Source organism: Nerophis ophidion, linkage group LG14, assembly GCF_033978795.1.
Source record: "Nerophis ophidion isolate RoL-2023_Sa linkage group LG14, RoL_Noph_v1.0, whole genome shotgun sequence".
Taxonomy (NCBI): Eukaryota; Metazoa; Chordata; class Actinopteri; order Syngnathiformes; family Syngnathidae; genus Nerophis; species Nerophis ophidion.
In genome coordinates, this window is record NC_084624.1 from 43,681,440 (window position 1) to 43,694,927 (window position 13,488).

Consider the following 13,488-nt stretch of genomic DNA (forward strand, 5'->3'; position numbering starts at 1 on the left):
ATTAAACAGAGAAAAAGTTGTATACACATGTGTTATACATCAGTCTCATAGTAATAACAGTTGTAAAGTGGCTTGGGCATTTTATAAGGATGCCTTGGTCCCGCCCTTTTGAGACTCTAATGCAGGGGTCGGGAACCTTTTTGGCTAAGAGAGCCAAAAAGCCAAATATTTTAAAATGTATTTCCCTAAGAGCCATATAATATTTTTTTTAACACTGAACACAACTTAACGCATGCATTTTTAAGTAAGACCAACATTTCTAGAGTATAATAGGTCTCTTATTCTTTGTAATAACATTGTTATTCCGAAGCTAACTGTGGAGGGGGCGTGGCCTGTCGGCCTGCAGTGAACTGGGGTGTGCCAGGACCGGCCTCTAAATCAGCGACAGGTGCGTAGATGGCCCACCTGGGCCTTGTTATCTAATCACCTGTCACTCTGTTATAAGCAGCAGCCAGGAGGAGGGACGGGGTTGGGGCTGGAGCTGGAGCCAGAGCGCGAGCGAAAACGAAAGAGAAAAATACAATTGCTGGAAAGCAACTGAGGGACTTATTGAAATGAAACAATATTGTAACCCTGAAATAGGCTCTCATGTCGGTGCTTGGTGGTCTGAAGAACCCCCAGAAGGGCAAGCCTCACACTAACCAATAATAAATAAATAACTTCTTACCATTAACGCAACTTCTTGAACAGGTGCGGTACACACGGATGGATGGCTTAAAAATGCATGAGAATGTTTTATATTTTGAACCTTATTTTTAACACTGTGATTACAAGTGGAATTATTAATTATTTATCGTGTTAAGCAATGTCAGCTCAGATTTATCCGAGAGCCAGATGCAGTCATCAAAAGAGCCACATCTGGCTCCCGAGCCATAGGTTCCCTATCCCTGCTCTAATGCATTGTGAATGTAATGCAGTTGTTGTATTGAAGTGGGAATAGCAAACTTCCTCTTGATTTTAGTTGGGGGAGGTCAGTGTATGAAATATAGGTCTAACTGAGACCTACGTAGTGGTTTGCGTTTCATGTTTCTACGACATTCCTACTGGAAGTTACAGTTTTGCCTGTGTTTTCTTCCTAGGGGGCGCTAGAGAGCAATTTTGATTTTTGGGGTTTGGTTTTCTGATTAGATCGCAATTTTCGCCAGTCCAAAAGTGTGTGTCATATTTGGTGAGTTTTGAAGCATGTTAAGAGGGTCAAATTACAGCTCAAAGAGGCGGCGGTATAATAATAAAGAATAATAATAAAACCTTAGAAATTCAATAGGGTCCTCCGTCCCAAAGGGACATCGGTCCCTAACTTTGAACCAAAACGGAGTAAGAATGTACCTCAAAAAGTCCCACAAGAGCTTAATTGTTCTATCTAGTAATGAGTCAAGTGTTATTTGGTTCCTATAATTTAACACATACATTTAGTCATATCAGTACAGGTACTTTTTTCAAGAATACAGTTGGAATTTAAACAAGTGACAAAATTCCCACATAAGAATGTAAACAAATTAATATATATATATATATATATATATAAAATAACAAATATAATATATTATAATATGATGTATATAATAATAAATAAATACTTCACCCAATAAATTAAGAAAAAGTTTTTTAAATAAAGTTTGAATAGTTATTTAGCATAAATAACTAATACTCGTCAGAAGACTATGGCTTTAAACTTGTAGTTTTCTTTCCTGTGTTGCTGCTTATAGCTGACCGAGTGTTTTGTGAGTGTCATAAAACAAAGACCATCATGAAGACAGATAGCTTTGTGGACGTCTACTGTTGCTTGTGTCTGCAAACGACTATTTACACAGCAGGGATCAGGCTGGTGCTTGGGGGCTACTTTTTTTTTTTAACTGCTTTTTCTTACAACCAAGTTCTCTAAACGGGCAAATCAATGACAAAAGTGTCCGGAAAGCCTTACTTGTTAGTAGTGTTGATTAAAAAAAGTATACACTAGAAGAAAGACGAAGAGGGCAATCTCACATATACTTAATTTACTCTCAGGAAAAGAATGCACTTCCATGCTAAGAATTAAAACAGCATGGGAACAAGGAACAAAACATCAAGAGATGACGGAAACTGAGCAAAAATTGTAAAGAGGGTTCATTCCTCCTCACTGATCCAATTTAAAGTTATACACCAAGTGTACTTCTCAAAAGCAAAATTAACTATAATATAATGCAGCTGAGATAGGCTCCAGCGCCCCCTACGACCCTGAATGGAATAAGCGGTAGAAAATGGATGGATGGATGGATATCCCCAAATGAACCCGTTATGTGATAGATGTAAACTAGATAACGCAACATTAATACACATGTTTTGGCTTTGTCCGAAGCCAAAGTCTTAACCAGTGACGTGCGGTCAGGGGATGCAGTGCCTCACCTGTAATCATGCAAATAAATAAAATATATAATGATAAAATAATTGTAATTGTTCATTTTTAATTTTCATTTAGCTTCACCAATTTGGATTATGTTTTATTTAAAAATCTCTGAATTTTCGCAATCCCTCGTAAACTTCTCTGTCTGCCGTGCGGCCAGAGCGCGTTCGTGTCTGGTGTGTTGCTGAGCGTTCAAAATGGCAGATAAAAAAAGTCTGAGGTGAGGCAAACAGTTCTCGTGCCTCATGATAGGGGCGCTCATGATCAGAGACATACGGTGGCGTAAGCGAGTCAAGTGCCGCAGCGAGTAACATGTTTTGTGTGTCGGTTGAGCCATCAAAACGGCAGAGAAAAAAGTCTGAGGTGAGGCAAACAGTTCTCGTGCCTCACGATAGGGGCGCTCATGATCAGAGACATACGGTGGCGTAAGCGAGTCAAGTGCCGCAGCGAGTAACATGTTTTGTGTGTCGGTTGAGCCATCAAAACGGCTGAGAAAAAAGTCTGAGGTGAGGCAAACAGTTCTCGCGCCTCACGATAGGGGCGCTCATGATCAGAGACATACGGTGGTGTAAGCGAGTCAAGTGCCGCAGCGAGTAACATGTTTTGTGTGTTGGTTGAGCCATCAAAACGGCAGAGAAAAAAGCCTGAGGTGAGGCAAACAGTTCTCGTGCCTCACGATAGGGGCGCTCATGATCAGAGACATATGGTGGCGTAAGCGAGTCAAGTGCCGCAGCGAGTAACATGTTTTGTGTGTCGGTTGAGCCATCAAAACGGCAGAGAAAAATGTCTGAGGTGAGGCAAACAGTTCTCGTGCCTCACGATAGGGGCGCTCATGATCAGAGACATACGGTGGCGTGAGCGAGTCAAGTGCCGCAGCGAGTAACATGTTTTGTGTGCTGGTCGAGCCATCAAAATAGCAGTGAAAATAGTCTGAGGTGAGGCAAACAGTTCTCGTGCCTCACGATAGGGGCGGGGCCCTCATAATCCCAGACATACGGTGGCCTCAGCAACTTATTCTTTCCGTCTCTTGCACCCCGAATTTCAACATGGATGACTACAATTCCGCACTTAAACAGTTTTCTAAAGTGGACTTTCAAGCGAAGCAGGAGATAATTACTAAAGGAAGACCAACCCCGGGGCTGAATGGTTTGTTCCAATCAGCAGGACGGAAAGTTACTCGCTCTTTCCAAACGGAGTGGTATACGTGAAAAGACTGGCTTTGTGGATGTTCTGCAAGCCTTTTCTGGTTTCCTTGCCTTCTTTTTTCAACCTGTACAAACCCAATTAGCCTGCGCACCTGTGGGATGTTCCAAATAAGTGTTTGATGAGCATTCCTCAACTTTATCAGTATTTATTGCCACCTTTCCCAACTTCTTTGTCACGTGTTCTTGGCATCAAATTCTAAAGTTAATAATGATTATTTGCAACAACAAAAAATTGTTTATCAGTTTGAACATCAAATATGTTGTCTTTGTGGTACATTTAGTTGAATATGGGTTGAAAAGGATTTGCAAATCATTGTATTCAGTTTATATTTACATCTAAGAAAATGTCCCAACTCATATGGAAACGGGGTTTGTAAACAGGCCAAATAAAGAAGGAAAGGGTTAGAGCAACACAGGCCAGACCTCAAAAAGTCTCTCTCCTAAAAAAGTATGTTACTTTAAGCCGCCTGGCTTCCTACTAACATCCACTGGGATGTGGAAAGTATGAGTCACGGCGACCACGAGCGGCGGCGGAGGCGGCTGAAGTCTGGAGGATGTTCAGGTTGAGAGACACGTCCCGTCTGCCTCACTTCCTGTTCAGTCAAACACACACTTTCATCACAGTCTCTCTCGCTTGGTGAAACCTTTCACACAAGTGACGCATAGGCTTTGTGAGGAATGGCATCCTACTTTGGCCCTCATGAAGTATGTGTTGCTGAAATCAAGCACGCCACGGCTTTTGGGTGAAATTAACCATTTCACAGGAGGATGGCGACACCTGGAAATGGTGAGACGGCGGCGCCAGAGAGGCTGCTAAGGTGTGAGACGGCGATGTGTCACATCGAGGTTAAAAACATTTGTCGTTTTATCTAAAAGTGGTTTAAGTACATCTGTCTGAAGACATAACAGCAGAGGTTCCAACAATCACCATCAAACCAGACAGGGAGTCTCCTTATCTGGCGCGTGACATCGCACACAAGGTTGCACGATGTCACAAATAAATCTCTCGGCTCATTTCAGTCCAAATGCGTTTTGTGATGGTAAATGATTGATTTGAACCTTTTCCCAAAGAAACTAAAAGAGTCTGATGTGGTTACTAGGCAATAAATGTGTGCCTCGGGATTTTTTTCAATGAAAAAGTTGTGCCTCGGCTCAGAAAAGGTTGAAAAAGACTGGTATAACATACCGTATTTACTTGAATTGCCGCCGGGGCGCTATATAATTTAAAACCTCTTCTCACTCTGGCGTTTACCAAAGGCATGCGGTAAATTTAGGCATGCGCTTATAAATTTAAGTCCGATGTAAGGATACCATCATGAAACGCACATTTAATAACTTATAAGTGAAGTCCATGCACAGTTCCTTCTGATCAAAAGTATCGATAACTTGTTTATAGAAGTCTTCCTTATCTTTCTTCAGTTTTAAAAGTCTCTTTGTCTCGATGGAGATCTTCCTTTATTACCTCCTGATTCGATTGAAAGTCCAGTTTAGAAAACGGTTTTATTTTAGATATGTAATCCTCCATGTTAAAAGTGCAAGCGAGAGGAAAAAAATAAACGATCGCTGCTCACTGCTTGCTGTCACTTCTTCTGCAGTGGAGTAGTCGCAAGAAGGATCACTAGCGCCCTCTACCACCAGGAGGTGGGAGTCATTTAATGACTCATATTTGACACACGCAGCTACGGTATATTAATAAAACATAGCTGCTTACTGTTGATTTTAGCATATTCAATAGATTGGACCTTAAATCCTACTGAATAGCTCTTCATCTTCTTCCCTTTATGCGATTTCAAATGATTTGAAATCAGCCTCCTCCATTTTGAAAAGGATGACGTGACGAATTTGACCCAGCGGAAATTCTAGGCATATGCTAATTATTTTGCGAAACGAGTTTGACCCGGCAGTAATTCTAGGCAGGCGCATACTAGAACCCGGCGGCCATTCAAGGAAATACGGTATGTGAAATTAATAAACTCATGTGCTGAAACTGCAGTTTATTGCAAATGGTTATGATGATAACATTATGCTATCACAAATGATACCCTGTCCAATATTTACTATTACTTACTATAATGCAACACTTAACAAGATTAAGACAACTCCATCCATTGTGAATCACATATTACAGCACCCCCGCGAGCCCTGAAAGGGATAAGCGGTAGAAAATGGATGGATGGATATTAATAAAGTACCAGCTAAATAGGATTGTGTGGTGTAGCTGCATGGATAGTAGGGGTGTGGGAAAAAATCGATTCGAATTTGAATCGCGATTCTCACGTTGTGCAATTCAGAATCGATTCTCATTTTTTTTATCAATCCAACAAAAGAATACACAGCAATACCATAACAATGCAATCCAATTCCAAAACCAAACCTGACCCAGCAACACTCAGAACTGCAATAAACAGAGCAATTGAGGAGACACAAACGCGACACAGAACAAACCAAAAGTAGTGAAACAAAAATGATTATCAACAACAGTATCAATATTAGTTAGAATTTCAGCATAGCAGTGATTAAAATCCCTCATTGACATTATCATTAGACATTTATGAAAATTAAAAATAAAAGAACAATAGTGTCACAGTGGCTTACACTTGCGTCGCATTTCATAAGCTTGACAACACACTGTGTCCAATGTTTTCACAAAGATAAAATAAGTCATATTTTTGGTTCGTTTGATAGTTAAAACACATTTGCATTATTGCAATCAGTTGATAAAACATTGTCCTTCACAATTATAAAAGCTTTTTACAAAAATCTACTACTCTGCTAGCATGTCAGCAGACTGGGGTAAATCCTCCTGAAATCCAATGTATTGAATGAATACGGAATCCTTTTAAATCGGGAAAAAAAATTGTTTTTGAATCGAGAATCGTGTTGAACTGAAAAAAAAAAAAAACGCTCGTGACCCCAAGAATCGATATTGAATCGAATCGTGGGACACCCAAAGATTCACAGCCCTAATGGATAGACCGTGAGGACTCTTTCTGGGACATCATCTTGGTTGCAATCCAACAACCATTCACAAGCAAAAAAATGAACCCGTCAACTAAATTAGGAACAACAGCTTTAAAATCCTTATCTACATGTGACATATCCTCATGACAACCATCTCACAAGATCGGTTAGCTCTCAACCGCAGGAAAAATCAGACATTGGCGGTGCTAGCAGCTCGTAGTCGCTTCCTCTAAAATAAGGTGAAAGACCAAAAGAACAAAAAAAGGATTCGACCTTCTTAAGCTCCCCTTTATTCAACCTAGAGCGACTGTGCAGCAGATACATAACATAAATATATTGCAGCAGCCGTGCGGAAACTATGTCTGCATATTTAAAGTTCCGGGCACTCAATGTGGTCTGGATATTAGCAATTTCTATTATGTACACTTGTTAAACGATGATTTCTTCCAGCCATCTTTATTTCACGTCCCACCAGTGGTTGGCTATTAATCGAAGCAAGAGAATATAAAGTAAACTTTTTTTTCCCCCCAATTAAAGTAATAGATTACTTGTTGCAGCCTTAATAAATACATGTAGTGTATATATGCTGGCCTTTTGTTCAGTGACTTTCGCATTGACCTCCTGGTGACCCAAGGGGACAAATGACCCACTTCCCCTTCAGCTGTGGCCAGCTGTCCTAATCTCGTCTGGTCAGACAGATGTCCCCACCTGTCCCAGACCTCTCGCAAATAAAACAAGCACACTGGGTACTACTAGGTAGGTCAATACTGGTTTAGGACAACACCCAACGTGACCTGGCCTCGTTTACCGTACACACGGCACAAGAAGAAAGGACCAAAGCCGGACGCAGAATGTTATGGAACAGGCAAACAAGCGAGAAGGGACGTGACTTACTTTGTCGAGCGACCTCTTGAGCTGGTAGTGGAACTTCTCTTTGACCTCGTCCAGCAGCTGCTTGATCTTGGCCTCCTCGGGCGAGCCCTGGTATTTCCTGGCGAGCTGCAGGTAGCAGGGCCACTTGGCCGAGTCGAAGCCCCAATGGCAGGTCCTCTTGTCGGGCGACTTGTGCGAGTGCATGACAAACTTCTGCGGGGAAAAGAGCAAGTGGCACTCCACGCACTGGATGCAGGGCGCCTCGGGCTGGGTGTAGAACTGGGGCACAAAGAGGCCCTGGCACTTCCCTAGGCACTGGTGCTCCACCTGGAAGCCGGCCTCCGTCTCCTTCAGCAGGCCCTGCGCCGACAGCTTGACGCTGAGGTCGGCGGGCAGCGCCGCCCCGGGCCGCAGGAGAGCGTTACACAGCCGCTGTGCGTCCGTCAGCGTGATGAGGCCGCAGGACGGCGCGTTAAAGGGCAGGATACCGAGCACCTTGAGAATATGCAGCTGCTCGGCGTCGCAGCGCGAGCAGTACACGTAGAGCTCGTCGCACACGGTGTTGATCTGCTGCAGGGAGAAGTCGCGCAGCACCGAGTTGAGCACCTGGGGCAGGCAGAGGCGCTTCTCGCCCCCCACCACGAAGCAGGAGATGGACTCGCCCTCCAAGAGCGAGTGGGTGAGCTCGGCGGAGCTGTCGCAGGGGACGAGCAGAGGGCCTCCCCCCAGGACGGGGGGCGAGGGCAGAGGGGGCATGCCAGCGTGGGAATGCTCGTGGCTGCTGCGCGCTGAAAAGGCGGCCGGGCCCCCCAGGGAGCTCTGGCTGCTCAGAGTGAACTGGGCCAACGTGTGTTTGAGCCCCGGGCTCAGATCCAGGGCTTTAGCAGAGGATGCTCCGTGCAGGTCGGCCCCCGGGTCGGCGTCGTGATGCGGCTCCTCGATGTACTCCCGCTTCACTTTGGCCGTCTTGTGGAAGGAATCCAGGCCGCGGCGCTTCAGGTTGATCTCGGCCATCACTCGCTTCTTGATGGGCGCGTCCTCCAGACGCTCCCTGCACAGACGCTTCATGCTTCCCTTGAATGAGGTCAAGTCTTTGAAGGAGGTTTTCAAGCTGGTCTGGGTGCTGGCCATGTCTGAGGCGCCGTGTTTTTGTTCCTGTCTGCTGGCCGGCTTCTTGTAACACTCCCAAGCCCTGTTGTTTATCTTTTTAAATGACGCTGATCCTCCGGTGGTTGGACACATGCATGGTGAAACTCCACTGGCTTTTTTTTGTTGTCGTTTTTGTTTGTGAGTGTGTCTGTGTGTTCCACTTCCTGGTAATTCACAGAAAACAGGAGATTAGAAACTGGAGCTGAATGGAAGTGGAATAAACAAACTTATCAAAGAGCATGAAATGACCCATAAAGGCTTTAAATGTTTTACGACTGCTATTCCATTGGGGGGTTTAGAAGAGGTCAATGGCTGTTTGCTTGCACCACAAAGCCAAATGGCCATTAACATAGATCACACAAACACAGGGCGTCCTCCCTCTCTCCTTGTTATTGAACCCGCTGGAGGTGTGTGTGTGAAATTGACATAGTTTTGAAAACTTTACCAGCGAGAATTCCAACTAACCAAACTCGCCGACCAGACAGTCTTGCTGGAGCTGCCATTACAGTGTTAATAAATGTGAACCCCCCGCCCCACAATGGTCCCACACACTGTGCCTCACAGCAACAGCCCCGCTTACCCCACGCTGGCTCCATCAAGCGCATAAAAGCCTTCACAGACCCCCACCACAACTACCCAAATGACCCCCCCCCCCATTCACAGCTTGGCATTTGTGGATGTTTTCGTGTAAGTAAATGCCTTGTTTCAAAATATGCTGAAACTCAGCTTACACTGACAATGTCATATTTCTGTGACCAACAGTTCCTAACGCAGAAATGACCCAGCCCCGTAAAGCAAATGCAATGAGAAAATGCTGCAAATTAAAAAACACTGCAATCAAATGACTGCTGCAAGCGTAAAAAAACAAATGCAACAATATTGCCAAAACACACAAGCTTAAATCAACTGCATTAGAGAAATGCTGCAAGTTCAGCTACCACTTTTGAACAGGCAGAATAAAAGGTACAATATTCTCGGGTAGGGAACCTGTGGCTCTTTTGATGACTACATTTGGCTGTCAGATAAATCTTAGCCAACATTGCTTAACATGGTAAGTAATGAATAATTCTGTGGCGTTAAAAATAACGTTCAAAATATAAAACATTCTCATGCATTTTAATCCATCCATCCGATTTTCTACCACACCTGTTCAAGAAGTCGTATTAACTGTGAGAAGTATTCTATTTATTTTACAGCTACCTTAAGAATAATCAATCAATCTTTATTTATATAGCCCTAAATCACTAGTGTCTCAAAGGGCTGCACAAACCACAACACAACCACTACGACATCCTTGGTCAGCCCAAATAAGGGCAAGGAAAACAATAATGCTGTTATTAAAAAGAATAAATGTTGGCCTTACTTAAAAATGCACACATTTAGTTGTATTAGAGTGCCGTGAAATACAGTCTGGAGATTATTTAATTTCACCTATTTGGGTTGAAATATTTTTTGCAAACCAGTAATTATAGTCTGCAAATGATGTGTTGTTGTTGAGTGTCGGTGCTGTCTAGAGCTCGGCAGAGTAACCGTGTTATACTCTTCCATATCAGTAGGTGGCAGCAGGTAGCTAATTGCTTTGTAGATGTCGGAAACAGCAGGAGGCAGAGTCCAGGTAAAAAGGTGTCTAATGCTTAAACCAAAAATAAACAAAAGGTGAGTGCCCCTTAGAAAAAGCACTGAAGCTTAGGGAAGGCTATGCAGAACAAAACTAAAACTGAACTGGCTACAAAGTAAACAAAAACAGAATGCTGGACGACAGCAAAGACTTACTGTGGAGCAAAGAAGGCGTCCACAATGTACATCCCAACATGACATGACAATCAAAAATGTCCCCACAAAGAAGGATAAAAACAACTGAAATATTCTTGATTGCTCAAACAAAGTAGATATACCACAAAAAGAGAAAAAGACACCAAAATAGGAGCGCCAGACAAGGGCTAAAATACTACACAAAGGAAAACAGAAAAAAAAGTCCAAATAAGTCAGGGTGTGATGTGACAGGTGGTGACAGTACACCTACTTTGAGACAAGAGCTATAGTCATGCATGCTTTGTTATGCTTTAAAGTCATATCCAACCACTTTTTACTGTCAACTGAGTTTCGTTTTTAACAATGTTTGCTGGTGGTGTGTCTCTGGGTTTTTTCAACGCAAAAAATGTGCCTTGGCTCAAAAAAAGTTGAAAAACACTGCCGTAAGGAACAATCAGTAGAAAATGGATGGATGGGTGAAATTATTATACTCTAAAAATGTTATTCTTACTTAAAAATGAAGGAATTTAGTTGTATTCAGTGCGGAAAAGAAATATATGGCTCTCACGGAAATTATATTTGAAAATATTTGGCTTCCGTGGCTCTCTAAGCCAGTGTTTTTCAACCTTTTTTGACACAAGGCACATTTTTTGCATTGAAAAAACCCAGAGGCACACCACCAGCAGACATTGTTAATAAACGAAACACAGTTGACAGTAAAAAGTGTACTGTCACCACCTGTCACATCACACCCTGACTTATTTGGACTTTTTTACTGTTTTACTGTGTGTAGTGTTTTACTTCTTGTCTTGCTCTCCTATTTTAAATGGCTTTTTCTTTTTCTGGTATTTTCCTGTACTGATTGATTGATTAAAACTTTTATTAGTAGATTGCACAGTACAGAACATATTTCGTACAATTGACCACTAAATGGTAACACCCGAATAAGTTTTTCAACTTGTTTAATCAATTCATGGTAGGATTTAGCAGTTTCATGTTATCCGTTGAGCGATATTTCCTGCATCTATGTTTTAGCAATCAAGAAGATTTCAGTTGTTTTTATCCTTCTTTGTGGAGACATTGTTGATTGTCATGTCATGTTCGGATGTACTTTGTGGACGCCTTCTTTGCTCCACAGTAAGTCTTTGCTGTTGTCCAGCATTCCGTTTGTTTACTTTGTAGCCAGTTCAGTTTTAGTTTCGTTCTGCATAGCCTTCCCTAAACTTCAGTTTTAGTTAGCATTCCTTAAGCTTCAATTACTTTTCTTAGGGACACTCACATTTTGTTTATTTTTTTGGTTTGGGTATTGTACACCTTTTTACCTGCATACTGCCTCCCGCTGTTCCCGACGTTTACAAAGCAATTAGTTACAGACTGCCACCTACTGATATGGAAGTGTATATTACACGGTTACTCTGCCGAGCTCTAGACAGCACAGAAACTCAACAACAACACATCAACACTGGCTTGCAAAAATATTTTCAACTCAAATGAGATCATATCCCACGGCACACCAGACTGTATCTCAGCACACTAGTGTGCCGCGTCACAGTGGTTGAAAAACACTGCTATAAGCCAAAAAGGTTCCCGACCCCTGGTCTACAATTTTACCAAGCAAGCGATTTACCTATCAGTTTTAACATAGCAGTACGTCTTGCAGCATTTCTCAAATGCTGTTATTTTCAGGGTTTAGCATCGCCAGTTGTATTTGTGTCATTTTTCCATTTCAAATAGTTCTTGTTTGGAGCGTTTTCTCCTACTAGCAGCGACCCTAACATTTCGCTACGGGTGGATATTTGCATGCCTTTGCACATTTTACCACGGAGCTTTTCCTCCACGACTGGCGCACTGCTGCTCTGCTGCATCTGCGCAAAGCAGCGACCTTGATTTCGCAGCGGCAGACTGACGTTGGCGGGATGTTTTTCATGTCAAAAAAATAATAAATTCAGCCACACGGTGAACGTGACATGTCACAATGAGGGTTGCAGGAGGGGGTGGGGGGCAACACTAGAGCTTGACACCGTCGCTGTGGGAACCGATCAATAGCGGGTCATGTCAAACCCTTGCATCCGTTTCGCTGGTGCAAAGACGCCGCATATAAAAAAGCTCCATCACCCACCCCTCCGGTCTGCACACTAAGCCTCCCTCCAGCTCTTCCTCTCAGCCGCACTGGTATGCAGACGGCGCCGATAATGACATTCACTGTCTACACCAGGGGTCACCAACCTTTTTGAAAGCAAGAGCTACTTCTTGGGTACTGATTAATGCGAAGGGCTACCAGTTTGATACACACTTAAATAAATTGCCAGAAATAGCCAATTTGCTCAATTTACCTTTAATAAATAAATCTATATATATATAAAAAAAAGGGTATTTCTGTCTGTCATTCCGTCGTACATTTTTTTTCCTTTTACGGAAGGTTTTTGTTGAGAATAAATGAAGAAAAAAACACTCAATTGAACGGTTTAAAAGAGGAAAAAACAAGAAAAAATAAAAATAAAAATTTGAATGATAGTTTATCTTCAATTTCGACTCTTTACAATTCAAAATTCAACCGAAAAAAAGGGAGAAAAACTAGCTAATTCGAATCTTTTTGAAAAAAATAAAAAAAACATCATTAATAATTTTTCCTGATTAAGACTAATTTTAGAATTTTGATGACATGTTTTAAATAGGTTAATATCCAATCTGCATTTTGTTAGAATATATAACAAATGGAAACCAAGCTATATTTCTAACAAAGACAAATTCTTATTTCTTCTAGATTTTCCAGAACAAAAATTTTAAAATAAATTCAAAAGACTTTGAAATAAGACTTAAATTTTATTGTAGATTTTGTAGATTTGCCAGAATATTTTTGTATTTATTTTAATCATAAGTTTGAAGAAATATTTCACAAATATTCTTCGTCAAAAAAACAGAGGCTAAAATGAAGAATTAAACGAAAATGTATTTATCATTCTTTACAATAAAAAAAATAATAATTGAACATTGATTTAAATTGTCAGGAAAGAAGAGGAAGGAATTTAAAAGGTAAAAAAGTCCATCCATCCATCCATTTTCTACCGCTTATTCCCTTTCGGGGTCGCGGGGGGCGCTGGCGCCTATCTCAGCTACAATCGGGCGGAAGGCAGGGTACACCCTGGACAAGTCGCCACCTCATCGCAG

At 42.0% G+C, this 13,488-nt stretch overlaps 1 protein-coding gene across 1 annotated transcript in view; it reads right to left on the minus strand.

Annotated features, from left to right (window-relative positions):
* skila (SKI-like proto-oncogene a) overlaps window positions 1-13,488 on the minus strand; it is an 86,287-nt gene that overhangs the window by 71,416 nt on the left and 1,383 nt on the right. The window contains exon 2 of the mRNA XM_061920817.1: window positions 7,441-8,732. Within this exon, the coding sequence (XP_061776801.1) occupies window positions 7,441-8,661 (1,221 nt within the window). The 5' untranslated portion in view covers window positions 8,662-8,732. The remainder of the gene's footprint in view (window positions 1-7,440; window positions 8,733-13,488) is intronic.